At 45.0% G+C, this 20,507-nt stretch overlaps 1 protein-coding gene across 1 annotated transcript in view; it reads left to right on the top strand.

Moving 5' to 3' along the window:
• The window catches only part of AIFM1 (apoptosis inducing factor mitochondria associated 1), a 232,204-nt gene that overhangs the window by 152,333 nt on the left and 59,364 nt on the right, over window positions 1-20,507 (top strand). Inside the window, exons 8-12 of the mRNA XM_063958536.1 lie at window positions 918-1,002; window positions 15,300-15,376; window positions 15,458-15,566; window positions 15,706-15,813; window positions 15,908-15,996. Coding sequence (XP_063814606.1) covers window positions 918-1,002; window positions 15,300-15,376; window positions 15,458-15,566; window positions 15,706-15,813; window positions 15,908-15,996 — 468 coding nt within the window. The remainder of the gene's footprint in view (window positions 1-917; window positions 1,003-15,299; window positions 15,377-15,457; window positions 15,567-15,705; window positions 15,814-15,907; window positions 15,997-20,507) is intronic.

Raw genomic sequence — 20,507 nt, 5'->3', positions numbered from 1 at the left:
TATAAAATATATCTGCAGATGACTCGGCTGGCAGAGCATCAAAATCTAATTTATCAAATAAGACTTTTTCAATGTCATCGTCGGTAAATGAGATAATTCCTTGCTCGGCCTGAGATAAAAGACCTTCATCGAACAGGCACGAACCACCTTGGGCCATACCTTAAAGGTGTCTGTAGTATATAGAGAATTTAACCAATTCAGAGACAAAGAAAAACATACAATTTACACACAAATTAAAAGACTTTAAAATTCTGTCCATAAATGTTCTAGTTTTTGTCACTTAACCTATATACATTCAGATGATGGGTGTCAGAAAATATGGTATCAACCATACAGTATATATAGCATGAATAATCCTGCACTCGCATCAAAAAGTATAGACAACAGTGGGGTGCTCCTAGTGGGAATCTCCCTCAGTTGGTAGACCCACAATATTTAGAAAAGAGTCCAAAAATGTTGAGGTGCACTCATCCAATCAAACGTTTTCCAGCAACTTAAATTTTTCACAATAGCTTTATTTCAGTCGATATTAGGCTTATTTCGGTCGACGTTTTTTGTAGTAATCAATATGTGATGCTTTCAAAATATTGTGTATAAATAGAAGCTTGTCTTGATAAAGATCCTAAACTGAGGATCGAAACGTCGACCGAAATAAGCCTAATATCGACTTAATAAAGCTATTGTGAAAAATTGAAGTTGCTGGAAATCGTTTTATTGGATGAGTGCACCTCCACATTTTTGGACTCTTCTCTCTCTCTCTCTCTCTCTCTCTCTCTCTCTCTCTCTCTCTCTCTCTCTCTCTCTCTCTTTTATATATATATATATATATATATATATATATATATATATTTATATCTTATCCATTTTCGAACTTAGAATGGAAAAATTTACTGGGAACTGTTTTTTTTTGTGTGTAGGTCGTACACATGGATGTTCGAGAGAACAAGGTTAGACTGGATGATGGAACCCATATCTCGTATGAAAAATGCTTGATTGCCACAGGTATGGTTCTTAACACTGTATGCAAAGCTTTACATCAGGGCCGAAACTAGGATTTTCGTCACCCGGGGCAAGGCAAAAAAATTGGCACCCCCTCCCAAAAAAACAAACAAAAACAAACGCTGTCAGACTAAAATAATCATATTATCAAAAAATGCGAAAAAAGGGGATACTATTGGACAATATTCCCCTATGTGCCTCAAATACCCTATGCTTCACATGCCCCGCCAGCGTGTTCAACTACATGCTCCTTTGTGTGTCCCCATACATTGCACTATATCATAACACTTCATCACTGCACTACATTCCCCTATCCACTGCACTACATCACTATACTACATCACTACACTACATGCCCCTATGCACTGCACTACATACACTATATGCTACGCTACATCACTACACTACATCACTACACTACATCCCCTTATATGCTACACCACATCAGTGCACTACGTGCCCCTATATACTGCAATACATTACTACACTACATACCCTATAAGCTACACCAAATTCCCTCATCTGGGGGGCAAAGTGGAGGTTGATACTGCTAACTGGGAGCACAGTGCGCTTCTACAGCTTGTACAGTGCACCGCACGCTAGTCGCAGCACTGCATGGCAAAGAAGAGAGTTTAAGACAGTAGCCGGCATAGGAGAGATCCCAGGTACAGGAGCTCACCTGCACAGCGCCAGAGCCAGCTGCGGGCAGACAGGTGGGTCAGAAACATTGCCCTGGGAGCTGTCTGCTGTCTCACAGGAGCAACACAGCACTGCCGGTTTAAAAAAAAAATCCTGCTCCTCTGTAACTCCTTGGCGCCCCCTCAAATCCTGCACCCGGGGCGCATGCCCCATTAGCCCTCCCCCCTAGTTACGGCCCTGTTTACATACACACTCGAAAGTTACTCCTGAACAGAGCCAGTTGCACCAATATTTTTACCTCTATTTTGTCCCAATATATTCAGCGATCAAGGAAATCTCTTGCTCTGGTGTTGTCATAGGTGAAAACACCTTAACGGTGAATAAAGTTCCATGCATTAAAGAATATTGCAATTTTGCATAATTTTCCTATCAAGTAATATCCTTTTCTCCTTTGATGTATAGCTCTAGATTGTTATCTTTGCATTCATTCTTCATCAAACCCCTATCTTAATTCTTCCTGCAGTGGTAATCTCAAAGTAAACGGAAGAACAAACAGCAGTAGGGCAACACTTTTAGGCGTAAAAAGTTACACTTTATTATTACAGAACACTCGCATTTTTAAATAAATTAAAAGCATATCAATGACCGTATAGGTGAAATCCCTATGGAATCAATTCTATTGTGTAACCGCGTCTGACCTGGCCAGATGGTATGGATGTGCAGAAAACCAGTATCAGCACTCAAAGTTTAATTTTAGTCTTAGTAGTTTACTTAAAATTATAACTGGTTTATAGTCACATTTTAGTCTTTTTCTCTTGCTTCGTTTTAGTCAAGATTTAGTCAGTGGATCTCAAGTTTTTATTTGTCTAATTTTAGTCAATGTTACAAACAGTTTAATGATACGGTAATGGATTTTGCTGAAGAACATTTCTCTAAAATTCCCCTGAGAAATTTCCATAAATTTTTAACTATGTGGTCGATCCAATTAAATGTGAATGTAATAGTGCCGGGAAGAAGGTGCCAAAGCTATTCAATTCAGCGCGCTGCTAAGTTGGGGAATGCCGGTACATGTAGACTAAACAGGGTGTCTAGTCATGAGAGCGGGCATTCTCCGACTAAAATGCCTCGCTGCGGTGCTGCTTGCACCGCGCTAGGGCGCAGAACCACATCGCAGACCTAGTTATGTCGGATCTCTGCTCACAGTCCCGGAGGAGTGCGAGCAGAAATCCTGTAGTAGGGCATAACATTGCGCAGAATTGAATAGCTTTGGGACCTCCCTCCCGGCGCTATTAGCGCACTGAATTGAATCAAGTCCAACGTGTTTAGTAAAAAGCTCAGTAGGCTGAGAATGTATTACATACTGAGTCTGGCTTACCATATATAAATGAATGCCTTAAGTTTGTTAGAACAAACAAGTGCCATACACAATCCTATTTCCTTCACAGCAGGTCATTAATTATTTTCTTTAAAAATTTTAAACCCTATTTCCAGTATTCATTTTGACAAGGATTTTAAATATAGTTTCTTAGTCACTTTTTTTGCTTCGTTTTAGTTAATATTTAGTCAGTGGATCTCCGTTTTCATTTTAATCTTTTATTTTAGTCCTGAAATAAACTGTAGTCGAATACTTTTAGTCAATATTTTCATTGATAAAATGAACACTGTCAGCACTACCTGCTCAGCATGAGGACATCCATTGCAGCAGGCATCCAGTACAGTGTTACCTACTGTGACGCTGTACCTCTGGGTGCCTGAAAAGTTGCCAAGATCACTACCTATATCCATACATCAAAGGAGGAAAGTAAAAGATATTTCCTCATGGGGAACTAATTCCAAATTGCAGTGATATTCTTTAATGTAAGGAACTTTATTCCCCATTAAGGTGTCTTGACTAAAAGGACTGGGACTCATTAATAATTGTTGAAATACACAATGTCCGGTGTTGATTTATATACTGCTTGAATCCTGGTAAACACCATTGTGGAACATTTCTACTTTCTCTTGTGCATGCTAATTTAGGAAATAGGTGGAAGCTCTCTTATGTTGCCATAGGCTGCTATTTTGGTTTGTTTTCATACATGTATTTGATTCATTTATTGTATATTGTCATAGGTTAGGCTAGGGCCCATATTTATTTCCATGAATGTAATTACGAGGAGAAAGAGAGAGCGAACTATGGTTTGGTTTGTACTCTTAAATTTAAAATCATTAAACTTTATTATAATTGCTTTAAAATATTTGTCATTTCATTTACAGTAGATCTGTAAATTTAAGGTTGAGTAAATAAGACTATATCATTGAAAGGAAATGAGTGTTACACTCGATCATATTGTGTATTGATTATTTATATTTAGGGAAATAGTAGGAGAAATAAAATTAATTATACTCTCCATTTTGTGTTATTTATGTCCACCATATATTCAAATCCTAGTAAACAATTGCTTTAAAGTTTTCAATGGACTTGCTGCTCTTACTGAGCATGCTGTTCTTGTATTTAATGCTCATTGTATACAGTTACTCGCTGTTACATAAATGAATATCACCTATGGCTACTTTGGAAATTCTAATTGCCACAAAATACTGTAACTTTGTTAAGCTGTAAAGTTGTTCAACTTTCATCCAATCAATTGGCTGGAATGAAAAATCTGGTAATGTATGGGAGAAAATGATAATCAGCAAAGAGATGAAAACTGATGTTCAGACAAGTTTGTTAAATCTGTATAATCTAAGCAGCCATTTTTGTCCGATTTTTGGGGGTTGGGAGCAAATTGAAGATTTGCTCCCATGTACAGTATTACCAGTTTTTAATTTCAACTTGTTGGATGAAAGTTGATCTAGTGTATATGGCCGTTGTGTGTAGGAAATTGTAAAGAGACCGCTTAGTCTCCCAGAAGCTATAGGGACCTTAATATTGTGAAGTACATTTTAGATTATTTCTCTGACGTCCTAGTGGATGCTGGGAACTCCGTAAGGACCATGGGGAATAGCGGCTCCGCAGGAGACTGGGCACAAAAGTAAAAGCTTTAGGACTACCTGGTGTGCACTGGCTCCTCCCCCTATGACCCTCCTCCAAGCCTCAGTTAGATTTTTGTGCCCGGCCGAGAAGGGTGCACACTAGGGGCTCTCCTGAGCTTCTTAGTGAAAAGTTTAGTTATTTTCAGTGAGACCTGCTGGCAACAGGCTCACTGCATCGAGGGACTAAGGGGAGAAGAAGCGAACTCACCTGTGTGCAGAGTGGATTGGGCTTCTTAGGCTACTGGACACCATTAGCTCCAGAGGGACCGAACACAGGCCCAGCCTCGGAGCTCGGTCCCGGAGCCGCGCCGCCGGCCCCCTTACAGAGCCAGAAGCAAGAAAAGGTCCGGAAAAATCGGCGGCAGAAGACATCAGTCTTCAACAAGGTAGCGCACAGCACTGCAGCTGTGCGCCATTGTTACTCAGGCACACTTCACACTCCGGTCACTGAGGGTGCAGGGCGCTAGGGGGGGCGCCCTGAGCAGCAATGTAAAACACCTTGGCTGGCATAAATACACCACATATAACCCCCAGGGCTATATGGGTGTATTTTAACCCCTGCCAGAACTTGCCAAAAAAGCGGGAGAAAAGGCAGCCGAGAAGGGGGCGGAGCCTATCTCCTCAGCACACGGGCGCCATTTTCCATCACAGCTCCGCTGGAAGGACGTCTCCCTGACTCTCCCCTGCAGTCCTGCACTACAGAAAAGGGTAAAAAAGAGAGGGGGGGCACTAATTTGGCGCAGTTTTATATTAACAGCAGCTATAAAGGGAAAAGCACATTTTATAGTGGTATTCCTGTATATATATAGCGCTCTGGTGTGTGCTGGCATACTCTCCCTCTGTCCCCCCAAAGGGCTAGTGGGGTCCTGTCCTCTATCAGAGCATTCCCTGTGTGTGTGCGGTGTCGGTACGATTGTGTCGACATGTTTGAGGAGGAAAATGAGATGGAGGCGGAGCAATTGCCTATTATACAGTTGTCACCCCCTAGGGCAGGCATTCCCAACCACGGTCCTCAAGGCACACCAACAGTGCAGGTTTTTGTGATATCCAGGCTTCAGCACAGGTGACTTAATTAGTAGCTCAGTTATTTTGATTTACCCACCTGTGCTGCAGCCTGGATATCACTAAAACCTGCACTGTTGGTGTGCCTTGAGGACCGTGGTTGGGAATGCCTGCCCTAGGGAGTCGACACCTGAGTGGATGAGCTTGTGGAAGGAATTGCGTGACAGTGTCAGCTCCTTGCGACAGCCAGTTGACGACATGAGACAGCCGGCTACTCAGCTTGTGCCTGTCCAGGGGTCTCAAACGCCATCAGGGGCTTTAAAACGCCCGTTACCTCAAATGGCAGACACAGACACGGATACTGACTCCAGTGTCGATGATGAGGAGACAAACGTGACTTCCACTAGGGCCACACGTTACATGATTGAAGCAATGAAAAATGTATTGCATATATCTGATAATACAAGTACCACTAAGAAGGGTATTATGTTTGGTGAGAAAAAACTGCCTGTAGTTTTTCCTGTATCCGAGGAATTAAATGAAGTGTGTGATGAGGCGTGGGTTTCCCCCGATAAAAAACTGATAATTCCTAAAAGGTTATTGGCATCGTACCCTTTCCCGCCAGAGGATAGGGCACGTTGGGAAACACCCCCTAGGGTGGATAAAGCGCTCACACGCTTGTCTAAACAGGTAGCACTACCCTCTCCTGATACGGCCGCCCTAAAGGAACCTGCCGATAGAAAGCAGGAGAATATCCTAAAATGTATATACTCTCACACGGGTGTTATACTGCGACCAGCAATAGCCTCAGCCTGGATGTGCAGTGCGGGCCTGGCGTGGTCGGATTCCCTGACTGAAAATATTGATACCCTAGATAGGGACAGTATATTATTGACTATAGAACATCTGAAGGATGCATTTCTATATATGCGTGATGCACAGAGGGATATTTGCCGACTGGCATCAAGAGTTAGCGCGCTGTCCATTTCTGCAAGAAGAGGTTTATGGACGCGGCAGTGGTCAGGGGATGCGGATTCTAAAAGGCACATGGAAGTATTGCCTTATAAGGGGGAGGAGTTATTTGGGGTAGGTCTATCAGACCTGGTAGCCACGGCAACTGCTGGAAAATCCACATTTTTACCCCAGGTAGCTTCTCAACCTAAGAAGACGCCGTATTATCAGGCGCAGTCCTTTCGGCCCCATAAGGGCAAGCGGGCAAAAGGCGCCTCATTTCTGCCCCGTGGTAGAGGGAGAGGAAAAAGGCTGCAACAAACAGCCAGTTCCCAGGAACAAAAGCCCTCTCCCGCCTCCGCAAAGTCCTCAGCATGACGCTGGGGCTTTACAAGCGGACTCAGGCACGGTGGGGGCCCGTCTCAAGAAGTTCAGTGCGCAGTGGGCCCACTCGCAAGTGGACCCCTGGATCCTTCAGGTGGTATCTCAGGGATACAAATTGGAATTCGAGACGTCTCCCCCTCGCCGTTTTCTAAAGTCTGCTTTACCGACGTCTCCCTCAGACAGGGAGGCAGTATTGGAAGCCATTCACAAGCTGTATTCCCAGCAGGTGATAATCAAGGTACCCCTCCTACAACAGGGAAAGGGGTACTATTCCACACTATTTGTGGTACCGAAGCCGGACGGCTCGGTGAGACCAATTTTAAACCTAAAATCCTTGAACACTTACATACAAAGGTTCAAATTCAAGATGGAGTCACTCAGAGCAGTGATTGCAAACCTGGAAGAAGGGGACTATATGGTGTCTCTGGACATCAAAGATGCTTACCTACATGTCCCAATTTACCCTTCTCACCAAGGGTACCTCAGGTTTGTGGTACAGAACTGTCACTATCAGTTTCAGACGCTGCCGTTTGGATTGTCCACGGCACCCCGGGTCTTTACCAAGGTAATGGCCGAAATGATGATACTCCTTCGAAGGAAGGGAGTTTTAGTTATCCCTTAGTTGGACGATCTCCTGATAAGGGCAAGATCCAGGGAACAGTTGGAAGTCGGGGTAGCACTATCTCAGATAGTGCTGCGCCAGCACGGTAGGATTCTCAATATTTCAAAATCGCAGCTGACAACACGACTTCTATTCCTAGGGATGATCCTGGACACAGTCCAGAAAAAGGTGTTTCTCCCGGAGGAGAAAGCCAGGGAGTTATCCGAACTAGTCAGAAAGCTCCTAAAACCAGGCCAAGTCTCAGTGCATCAATGCACAAGGGTTCTGGGAAAGATGGTGGCTTCTTACGAAGCAATCCCATTCGGCAGATTCCACGCAAGAACCTTCCAGTGGGATCTGCTAGACAAATGGTCCGGGTCGCATCTTCAGATGCATCAGCGGATAATCTTGTCTCCAAGGACAAGAGTGTCTCTCCTGTGGTGGTTGCAGAGTGCTCATCTTCTAGAGGGCCGCAGATTCGGCATTCAGGACTGGGTCCTGGTGACCACGGATGCCAGCCTGAGAGGCTGGGGAGCAGTCACACAGGGAAGAAATTTCCAGGGCTTGTGGTCAAGCCTGGAGACATCACTTCACATAAATATCCTGGAGCTAAGAGCCATCTACAATGCTCTGAGCCTAGCAAGACCTCTGCTTCAGGGTCAGCCGGTGCTGATCCAGTCGGACAACATCACGGCAGTCGCCCACGTAAACAGACAGGGCGGCACAAGAAGCAGGAGGGCAATGACAGAAGTTGCAAGGATTCTTCGCTGGGCAGAAAATCATGTGATAGCACTGTCAGCAGTGTTCATTCCGGGAGTGGACAACTGGGAAGCAGACTTCCTCAGCAGACACGACCTCCACCCGGGGGAGTGGGGACTTCACCCAGAAGTCTTCCACATGATTGTGAACCGTTGGGAAAAACCAAAGGTGGACACGATGGCGTCCCGCCTCAACAAAAAACTAGACAGGTATTGCGCCAGGTCAAGGGACCCTCAGGCAATAGCTGTGGACGCTCTGGTAACACCGTGGATGTACCAGTCAGTGTATGTGTTCCCTCCTCTGCCTCTCATACCCAAGGTACTGAGGATCATAAGAAGGAGAGGAGTAAGGACTATACTCGTGGCTCCGGATTGGCCAAGAAGGACTTGGTACCCGGAACTTCAAGAGATGCTCACAGAGGACCCGTGGCCTCTACCTCTAAGAAAGGACCTGCTCCAGCAGGGACCCTGTCTGTTCCAAGACTTACCGCGGCTGCGTTTGACGGCATGGCGGTTGAACGCCGGATCCTAAAGGAAAAAGGCATTCCGGATGAAGTCATCCCTACCCTGATCAAAGCCAGGAAGGATGTAACCGTACAACATTATCGCCGTATTTGGCGTAAATATGTTGCTTGGTGCGAGGCCAGGAAGGCCCCTACAGAGGAATTTCAACTGGGTCGTTTCCTGCATTTCCTGCAAACAGGACTGTCTATGGGCCTAAAATTAGGGTCCATTAAGGTTCAAATTTCGGCCCTGTCGATTTTCTTCCAAAAAGAACTGGCTTCAGTTCCTGAAGTACAGACGTTTGTCAAGGGGGTACTGCATATACAACCTCCTTTTGTGCCTCCAGTGGCACCTTGGGATCTCAATGTAGTTTTGGGGTTCCTAAAATCACATTGGTTTGAACCACTTTCCACTGTGGACTTAAAATATCTCACATGGAAGGTGGTAATGCTGTTAGCCCTGGCTTCAGCCAGGCGTGTCTCAGAATTGGCGGCTTTATCCTATAAAAGCCCTTACCTAATTTTTCATACGGACAGGGCAGAATTGAGGACTCGTCCTCAATTTCTCCCTAAGGTGGTTTCTGCATTTCACTTGAACCAGCCTATTGTGGTGCCTGCGGCTACTAGGGACTTGGAGGACTCCAAGTTGCTGGACGTAGTCAGGGCCCTGAAAATATATGTTTCCAGGACGGCTGGAGTCAGAAAATCTGACTCGCTGTTTATCCTGTATGCACCCAACAAGCTGGGTGCTCCTGCTTCTAAGCAGACTATTGCTCGCTGGATTTGTAGTACAATTCAGCTTGCACATTCTGTGGCAGGCCTGCCACAGCCAAAATCTGTAAAAGCCCATTCCACAAGGAAAGTGGGCTCATCTTGGGCGGCTGCCCGAGGGGTCTCGGCTTTACAACTTTGCCGAGCAGCTACTTGGTCAGGGGCAAACACGTTTGCTAAATTCTACAAATTTGATACCCTGGCTGAGGAGGACCTGGAGTTCTCTCATTCGGTGCTGCAGAGTCATCCGCACTCTCCCGCCCGTTTGGGAGCTTTGGTATAATCCCCATGGTCCTTACGGAGTTCCCAGCATCCACTAGGACGTCAGAGAAAATAAGAATTTACTTACCGATAATTCTATTTCTCGTAGTCCGTAGTGGATGCTGGGCGCCCATCCCAAGTGCGGATTGTCTGCAATACTTGTACATAGTTATTGTTACAAAAATCGGGTTATTATTGTTGTGAGCCATCTTTTCAGAGGCTCCTCTGTTATCATGCTGTTAACTGGGTTCAGATCACAGGTTGTACGGTGTGATTGGTGTGGCTGGTATGAGTCTTACCCGGGATTCAAAATCCTTCCTTATTGTGTACGCTCGTCCGGGCACAGTATCCTAACTGAGGCTTGGAGGAGGGTCATAGGGGGAGGAGCCAGTGCACACCAGGTAGTCCTAAAGCTTTTACTTTTGTGCCCAGTCTCCTGCGGAGCCGCTATTCCCCATGGTCCTTACGGAGTTCCCAGCATCCACTACGGACTACGAGAAATAGAATTATCGGTAAGTAAATTCTTATTTTTTAACTTGCTTACCACCAGCTGAGACTACAATGTTAGGTCACGTAAAAAGAAAAAAATATGTTCAATGCCATCATTGTCACCCTTTATTATTTGTCTACCGCACCACTTGAGGTGTTTTTTTCTTTTTTTCTTTTACTCTATCCCAAAGTCTTCACTTGGGTGCCCCATGTTTTCTTTTTTTTTTTCCCCATCCCCTATGCATCACCTGTATTTGAGTTTTTATAACCTATTTGGTGGTTTCTTTGCAACTGGGGCCCTCTGAAGAAATTGAGCCATCTTAGTCTTGAGCTTGTATATGAGATCATGTGGTAAGGAATAATATGCGTAGGAATAATATGTCCTCTTCATACAACAAAGGTTCGCCTAGATCAGGGGTGGCCAACAAGTCAGTGGCAAAGAGCCAGAAAAGATCTTTAGTCAAGGATAAGAGCCATGTCAAGCGCGCGCCGAATGGATGCGTGGCATAGTTGTCACAAAGCCACACCCCATTTTTATGCGCACACCTTTCATTTTGACGTTTGTAAGAGTTTGACTTTGTGTCATAACCCCATTTTCATTCATGTTGTACAGTGCCACATACAAATAAAGCAACTTGTTTATATGTCATCGATGTACAAAATCTGTATTTTACAATTTGTTCACACATTTATGTGAATGCATGCTTTTCATATATTAAGTTAGACAGTGCCTTTGTTAGACTCCTTTATAAATATACCAACATAATTGATAGTATGGTACGGTTAGTGTTTTCCTTTAATTTCCGTTGTATGTACGTTGGTTGTGTTGTGCAGTTCCAGAATTAAGTGAGTTGTGGTTCCTGAATTATGGAACAGTGTGAGTAGTTCCCCAAGGGTCTGCTTTTCAAACAACAAAACAAAACTGAGCTTGTATTACAGAGTACAGTAACGGTAACCAGAGGCGACTCTGGGTCTGGTGAAGCACTCCACATTTCCAATCCCCCCCCCCCACAGCTGCACCAGAGATTTGTGCGCCCAGAAAGGGGACATGGCCTCATGGGATATCCCAATTACATCACTACAGGGGTGTGCCCAGCATCCCCAAAGATGTTGGGCTGCCCCCAGAGACTACTGCCTCCTGTCATTGCACCCGCATAGTGATGCCACTGCCAGTAGCTAAACATTTGATTTCTCAAGCTGCCCTTATAATTGACCAGCGGCTTATTGTAGTCAATGCTTCTTTCCAAACAATAAAATGACTTTATTCCAGACATTACCATGATACATTCCCCCTAGGGCTGTGGAGCCTGAGGTCTGCCTACTTTTCTACGGCGCAACCTGTTCCTGTGCCTTTCCGTTGCCTAATTTAGGACACACAGTTTTTTTTGTTTGGTCTCTCCCTAGCTCCCATTTTTAAAGTGCTTCTCCTTTAGACCTGTATTACATTGTGTATGGTAAATTTTATGTGATGCTGTCAGCTTTGTTGACAGGGAGTTTGGCGCCACTCAGTGATGTGTTTATCCCCCTGACCGAGAAAATCCCTGCCAGATAATCGGGTGCTTGGGATGTAGGGCAGAGTGACCAGGGGTGTGCTATTGCTGGGGTGCGGATGTCACCTGTGACTCTGCCTGGGTCGTCCTCTAGCGTTGGGGATCATTGCTGGTTTCTTTGCTGCGCTGTTGCTGCATCCAATGGTCACATAAGCCAAGGTACTCACAAAATCTTGCTGCAGGGATACTGCAGGTGCAATCCAGTACCTAGGATAGTGGTCCTCTCTGGGTCCTTTTATCAGCTTCCCCGCACTGCCTGCCTGATCTGGCTATTCTGCAGGGGTCCTCCCAGTGCAGAATGGCCAGATCTCATGTGCAGGTCTCTGTGGACCTTCAGTGGTGCTGTCTTCACCAACTGCTGGGCATCATCTTTGGGATCTGCTGCTCCACAGCCCATCTCCAGCAGTAGCTCACGTTCAGCAGGCACAGGTCCCGATGTCTAGCGGCGAGTCTTCCTCGGGGTCATACAGGCTCCGCTCCTCCGTCAGCCTTCAATTCACTTTGGACAAGGCAGCGACTGATTGCGTTATAGGTATACAAGATGGTCAAATGGGTTGAGGAATCTCACAGTTAGCTTTCCCCTCAGCCCTTGGCTACAATGGCTCCTGTGGCTATGCCATGTGAATTTGCTTCAACAACAGCGTCATACAGATGTATCCACTTACACCTAGCCTCCCTGCATGTTAAACAGCCTTTCCGGCGTGACTCTGTAGCGCCGAGCATCTTTACGTGCAACTTTTTCTATTGAAATGCTTCTTATTCGCAAAACGATGTGAGCAGGATGCACAAGCATCTTATGCTGATTAAAATAATATGGAGCATGCCTATATTCTTTGTGCAACCACGTCTGTATCTACATACGAAATGGTATGTTAGTGTTTTCCTAGAAAATGGTAACGTAGCATTTTGTATGCAGATACTGCCGTAGACGCACACAGAATACAGGCGTGCCACATATAATTTTAATCAGCAGAGTCTGCTGGTTGTGCGTCCTATTCGCAAAGCGAATAAGATGCGTTTTTTGACAGCTTAAGCTGCGTCTTGATTTATTCCCCATTTACACCTTCGATGAATTGTTCTGTTAATGTTTTAGTCGTGTCCCGAAGTTCATCAGCATTGATATGCTGAATAGTCTTTAATGCTTCCTGTAGACTGAGTGCAAAGTCTCTTAAAGACTCTCGAATGATTGCATTTTCACATGGAAGTGCATTTTTAGCTTTGAAATTGTATTGGTCTCGAACATACTTTTTGTTAATCTTTCAAAGATCTGTTCCATGGTCTTCTCATGATTTGGCCATGATTAGCTTCTCTTAAGACAGGACCCTTTAATTGGCCTTTTAATAATCCTACCTTTTGACTATTCATCAAGGAATATTATTTGAACATAGATTTCATTTTTGACTTTCATTCCTACAATATTCATGCTTCTCCAGATTAGCATGCCAACCACGGAGTTTCAAAATAATACGGCATGGTGATCAGTGTTAAATTCTTTGGGGACCTGTTGTTCTTTGTCCAAGGTGTCTGTGGGAATTAACTTGCCTGGAGTCTCTGATCCTGTTAGTGAAGCCAAAATTTTGTCACACAAAGTTCCCACTACGCACTGTAATATAGGTCTAAAGAAGCAGTACTTTATAAATGAAGCTAGGGAGAGCAACAAAATACAGGGGCTCTGAGACCTCTATAACCCCTACCCATTAGTAGCAATGAGGGTTAGAAACGGGTACCCTGGCTTATAAACCAAATGTGGTGTACCACATTTATGGGAGGGGGGGGGTACCACAATTTGCAGTAGTCAAGGCAATTTCAATGTATGAATCAAGTTCTTGGTAGTATAATATGGAAGAAATAGAAATTAGAAAATTCTGATCACTGTGTCTGAGAAGTGCGATAGGTTTACATAAACTTTATATGTAGACAGCAAGTCTGGCTACATCAGTGGCTTCCATGGCCCTGGGGCTGAAAGGGATCAACCCTCTATTGTGAGAAACTGAGGAGCTGTGGCCATATACATACACTCTCACAAACTCACACTCAACTTTTATGTCTCCACAAATACATAAAAGTAGAAAAATTGCATAATTTTGTGAGGAAAATAGTAATAAAATTGTAATACCTATGTTTTATGGCCGACCTATTTATGTACAGGCCTGGGGCTGTAGTTATGAATAATTGGGACATTAAGAGCACTTGAAATCAAACCGATTTTTGTTTATGTGAACCTATAATTTACCTTGCAGTAGAGCTTCAGTCAATATAACACATAAGCAGTTGCTAAAAAAGGAATGTTGTGTATTACTATTGTGTGTGAGAACTAACTAGTTCTCGAAGCTCTCTGCAGCCAGAGATCTATACCATCTATTATCAACAAACATAATGATTGTATAAAGGTTCCATATTAATTTTGGTGGTATACCTAACTGCACCTGTCCTCTGCATGGACGTTGCTTGTGTGTGAAAATAGGAATGTTAGCATTATTATAACAAAGGCTATATGGATGATTTAATGGTTAGCATTACTGCCTCATGGTACTGAGGTCATGGGGCAGACTAGATGGGCCAAGTGGTTCTTATCTGCCGTCAAATTCTATATTTCAAATTCTATGGGTTCAATTCCCACCATGGCCCTAACTGTGTGGAGTTTGTATATTCTGCCTGTGCTTTCATGGGTTTCCTCCCACACTCCAAATATATACTGGTAGGTTAATGGTCTCCCGACAAACAATTTAACCTTAGTGTATACATGTACTTTATATTTAGGGCAGACTAGATGGGCCAAGTGGTTCTTGTCTGCTGTAAAATTTTATGTATATTGTTTCAGAAACAGAAACTTTTTCAGTATGGTCAAATGCTAAAAGGAACCTGCTGGCTCATTGAACAAATAGGCAATACATTTAAGTTGACTGACCAGCTTATAATAATGACATTTTTGCCTTTATCTGTAGTCCAAAATCACGTCCTGTCCATCAAAAATACAACACACTCAAATACAGATGTAGCCAAGCTCATCGTTGCTGCGATGCGTACACACGTGCACATGTATCGCAGCACCGCCTCGCTGCGCTTGGCCATGATTATTCACACCTGCGATCCAGCATCTGCGTATGGGTCGCGGTTGCAAATATACGCACGCAATGCAGTCACGGGAGCGACTAGGCGCAGCTACGAGTGTTGCTACATCTGTATATAATAAATAAAATGGTAATTTCACAATTGGTTTATAGTGCATGCAATGTGATTTGACTTGTTTTTGATACAAAAGTGGTTTGTGTACACCGAATCTACATTACAGCTGGAAATAATTGATGATTTTTATAATATATTATTATTATAGCAATGGCATTGAGCCCATGTTTTTATATGTTTTTCCCCATAGGAGGGACACCCCGTAATCTTCCAGCCATAGAACGAGCTAGTGAGGAAGTGAAGCAGAAAACAACACTATTCAGACGGGTATATTTCTCTGTAATGATGGTGGAAGACATGTTTGTATGCATTTATCCTACCGATTTGCTGAAGTTTTGTCTTTTGTAGGTTTCTGATTTTCGATCTCTGGAACGCCTTTCTTCAACTGTTGACTCCATTACAATAATTGGGGGTGGATTCTTGGGCAGTGAGCTGGCTTGTGCCCTGGGATGGAAAGGTGAGTGTGGGAGACGTTTGCAGGTACTGTATCTGGCATGTGAGAGACTTTTCTGGGACATTAGGGGTCAAAGGAATAGTGTGAGTAGAAATGGCAGGAAATATCGCAACTTGGCAATCATTACAAAAAATCTCTGCAGGACAGCGGACTGGTCTAGAGGTGAACCAGATGTTTCCTGAATCTGGAAATATGGGGAAGGTTCTCCCAGAATATCTAAGCCATTGGACCACTGAGAAGGTGAAGAGTGGTGAGTTGTGTTCTTGATAAACTAAAATATGCATATGTACATGGGACTTTTATTCCGTCCTCCTATTATTTATTTATTTATTTATTTTGTTTAGAGGGGGTTAACGTTATGTCAGAAGCTGTGGTTAAGTCTGTCCGCTGTCAAGGTGGGAAACTTCACATTTCTCTAAAGGATGGACGTCAGGTAATGAAAAACATGGTTTTCCTATGGCATTTTTACTCAATCGTTACATTAAATATCCTATCTGTTATTTGTGTTCAAGTGAGACTTTAATGCAACCAGGGCCGGTTCTACACCTTGTGGCGCCCAGTGTGAACGTTTACCCCCCCCCCCCCTCCCCTCCCCCGCAGCAAAACAGTTAGTGTGCGCAAAAAAATAGGGTTGTGGCTTCGTAGTGGAGGGGCGTGGCCACAGTTATGCTCCCAGTAGCTGTGCCCCCAGTAGATTTTCCCCAGTAGTTGTGCCCCCTATAGCTATGCCCCCAGTAGTTGTGTCCCGTTGCTGTGCCCCCTGTTGCTTTGCCCCCAGTAGTTGTGCCCCCTGTTGCTTTGCCCCCAGTAGTTGTGCCCCCTCTTTCTTTGCCCCCAGTAGTTGTGCCCCCTGTCGCTGCTTACAAACACACACACACACACACACACACACACACAAAAATAAAAATAAAACAATACTTACCACTGCCCCGCTCCTGCTTCCCTCTGCTGCTGCTGCTCCGTCTCTGGCCGCCGGCTCCTCTCTATGGTATGGGAGAGACGTCATGACGTCCCTCCCATAGCAGCGCCGCACAGACACTAGAGGTCAATACTGACCTCTAGTGTCTGTCCCTGGAGCCAGCTGCAGCGGATGCCCACACAGCCCACGGCGTCTGCTGCAGCCGTGGAACGGGGTGCGGGTAGGCGGCGATGCCTGCTGGGTGACTGCGGGCGCGCCCCCAGGCCGCAGCGCACCAAGAACCGCTCCTGAATGCAACCATGCTAGGCTAGGCTTTCCATCACATGGTCGCATCTGATGCAACCTGTCAGTGGCTGCTAGAAGATAATCTCTTCTCTCTTCTGCTCCCTGGTTCCCACCACCCAGTGCTTGCTGTGCTGCCGATCACTGCTGATTGGGCAACCTGGCAGCACACCCCACCCAGCGGATGCAAATAAAAACAGCCGCCGGAGAAAAACGAAGCAGTAATGTTGCGATCTACTGATGATTAGTGGCCCGATATATCAGTCACCAATATTTTTAAAACAATCAATATTTTTCAATTTATATATTTGTCTGCTGCAGGGTCCGCAGATTATTCACAGGATAACATGGGGATATCATGTAGCGACAGCGGATTGGCACCAACGATCAAAGCTTTCGGCCTCCCAGAATGCACCGACTAGTCCTCTACATCCCCGCCTCCTGGCTCAGGAAATTCAGTTTTTTGTTTGGTGCGGCAGGAGCTGGACCATGTTCATGGGGCTGTATATGTTTTGCAGCCATCAGCTTTTTATTTTATTTTTATAGCCTTATTCTTTTTGAGTGATGTTTCTAAAAAGTGTCTTATACGTACCTTAGAAAGAGTCGCTCCAACAACTCTCCACCGGGTCGCGACAACGCTTACCCACGTGTACAGTGCTGGTTCGGCGGACGTCTGTGTAGGATGTACTAGCAAGTCCAGCAGACGTTACCAGGCTGTGGCAGGAGCATGGGGGAGAAGGTAAGGCATCGGTTCCGCTTAGTAGGGGAACGCGGAAGACAGCCGCACTGTTTCAGGATGGAGACTACCAAACATTCGCTGATGTGGCTGCTACCTTGGTTGCACCAGCGCTAGGCCTCAGGGATCATAGGCTCCAGGGGTAGTATGAGGCCATGATCCTGGGGGTTGATGTCAGCAGAGGGGTGTAAGACGCTCCCTTGGTCGCCCCTCTCCCCGGTTCATGACCAGTTTCCTCCGAGTTTCCCGCCATGAACAGAGTTCCTGCTTCCGTCTCAGACACTGTATAAAAGGACCCAGTCGCAGCATAGGTGGCTATATGACTGGTGCGTCGGTGTTTACTTGGGCGTCTGTGTTCACTGAAGGTTCACGGAGCGGTTGTGAACACTTCAGTGGAAACGAAGGCCAGGGCTTTGCAAGAGGCAGTTCAGAAGTTGCTTCAGTCAGGAGTGATAATTCCAGTTCCTCCTGCACAACGGGGACAAGGTTTTTATTCCAACCTGTTTCTGGTTCAGAAGCCAAATGGGTCGGTCTGGCCCATACTCCATCTCAAAGTGCTAAACAAGTACATTTGAGTATATCCGTTTCATATGGAGACTTTACATTCCATTATTTTGTCCATGGAGCAGGAGGATTTTATGGTATCCCTGGATATCCAGGATGCTTACCTACATGTTCGTATAGCACTGTCCCATCAGTGCTATCTCAGGTTTGTTATCCTCCAGCAACACTTTCAGTTTCAGGCCATACCATTTGGACTGGCCTCAGCTCCCAGAGTGTTCACTAAAATTATGGTGGTAATGGCATCTTATCTTCGTCAGCATGGTATAAGAATTTTTCTATACCTCAACGACTTATTAATACTCGCACAGTCTCAGGAATTGCTTCAGTGTCATCTGCAACAGACAATATATTATTTGCAGAAACACGGTTGGCTGATAAATTGGGCAAAGTCGTCCATGGTTCCGTCACAACGGATGACTCACTTGGGGGCTGTGTTGGATTCAGAGAGTAATTTTATGTCTGAACAAAATATCCAAGATTCAGTCAGGGATTCAGGAGCTGCTACATGGTCAAAGGGTATCCATTCACATGGCAATGCGTGTGATGGGATTGATGGTGTCGACATGATGGAGTATGCTCAGCTCCACTTGAGGCCGCTACAACGTCAGATCCTTTCCAAATGGAATGGGTTGCATCAGACAATAAAAACTCAGACCATGGGGGTAATTCAGAGTTGATCGCAGCAGCAAATATGTTAGCAGTTGGGCAAAACCATGTGCACTGCAGGGGGGGGCAGATATAACATGTGCAGAGAGAGTTAGATTTGGATGGGGTGTGTTCAAACTGAAATCTAAACTGCAGTGTAAAAATAAAGCAGCCAGTATTTACCCTGCATAGAAACAAAATAACCCACCCAAATCTAACTCTCTGTAAATGTTATATCTGCCACACCTGCTGTGCACATGGTTTTGCCCAACTGCTAATAAATTTGCTGCTGCGATCAACTCTGAATTACGCCCCATGATTCTTCCTTTGGAAGTAAAGAGGTCATTAGCCTGGTGGCTACAGACATCCCATGAGGACAAAGGGAGACCCTTTTGGACATCAGATTGGAGAGATTCTTACAAGCATTCAAGGCTGGGGAGCAGTGTCGGTAAGGCTTTGCTTCCAGTGGCATTGGACCAAGGAAGAAAGTTGCCTGCCAATAAATATATTGGAACTTTGGGCCATATATATGGCACTTATTCAGGCAAAGGATGTCCTTCAGGGGAAGCCAGTTCAGATCCGTTCACGCAAAGCAACGGCAGTAGCGTACCTCAACCATCAGGGAGGAACTCGCAGCCAAAACGCAATGAAGGAGGTAAGTCACACATTAAAATGGGCAGAACTTCACCTTCCAGCCTTGTCAGGAGTATTCACTCCGGGAGTCCAAAACTGGGGAGCGGATTTTCTTAGTCGACACGCCATTCATGCGAATAAATGGGCTTTACACCCTGAGGTCTTCCAAACTCTGGTAGACAAGTGGGGGTTACGAGAGAGAGATCTCATGGCGTCACATCAGAACAACAAAGATCCCACATACGGGTCAAGAACAAAGGATCCCAAAGCAGCCTTTGTGGATGCCCTGTCAGTGAGATAAGACTTTCGTCTGGCCTATGTTTTTCCACTAATTGCCCTGTTACCCAGGGTGATGCGAAAAGGCAAAACGGAAGAGGCGCCGTGATATTAATAGCTCTGGCTTGGCCCAGAAGACATTGGTACACAGATCTGCAGAGGCTGTCGATGGATGCTCCATTCCTACTCCCTCAACGTCCAGATCTACTGTCCCAGGGTCCAAGCACCTGGATTGACTGTTTTTAACGGCGCGACTCTTGAGACTTCCATCCTGAAGCAAGAGTATTCTCACAACAGGTAATTCAAACAGTGCTCAGAGCAAGGAAACCTTCCTCGGCTAGCATTTATCACCGAATATGCCAAGCCTATATTCAATGGTGCAGTGACCGGAAATTTGACCCTAGGTCTTTCAGAGTTTCCAGAGTCCTAGCATTACTTCAGGCAGGAATGGACAGAGGTTTACTGGTGGCTTCCTTGAGAGTGCAGGTGTCAGCATTGACTGTATGGTTCCAAAAGAAAATTGCTAACCTAGAGGATGTGCACACTTTTTTCCAGGGAATGCTGCACATTCAATCTCCTTTTGTTCCTCCTACAGTGCCTTGGGACCTAAGTTTAGTCTTAGGGCCCTTCAGGTTCCCCATTTGAACCACTAAGACGAGTGGATCTTAAATGATTGACAGCTAAATTTCACTTTCTACTGGCTATTGCTTCATCTAGAAGATTTGATTTTAGATTTAAGGGCATTGTTATGTTGCCCTTCTTTTCTGATTTTTTTTTTTTTATCTAGATAGAGCGGTTCTCAGAACCAGATCTGGTTATCTTCCTATGGTGGTGTCTAAATGCCACCTTAATGAAGAAATTGTAGTCCCGGCCTTTCAAGGGCTGGACC

This window comes from Pseudophryne corroboree, chromosome 3, assembly GCF_028390025.1.
Source record: "Pseudophryne corroboree isolate aPseCor3 chromosome 3, aPseCor3.hap2, whole genome shotgun sequence".
NCBI lineage: Eukaryota > Metazoa > Chordata > Amphibia > Anura > Myobatrachidae > Pseudophryne > Pseudophryne corroboree.
This window is presented reverse-complemented; position numbering and strand designations above follow the sequence as displayed.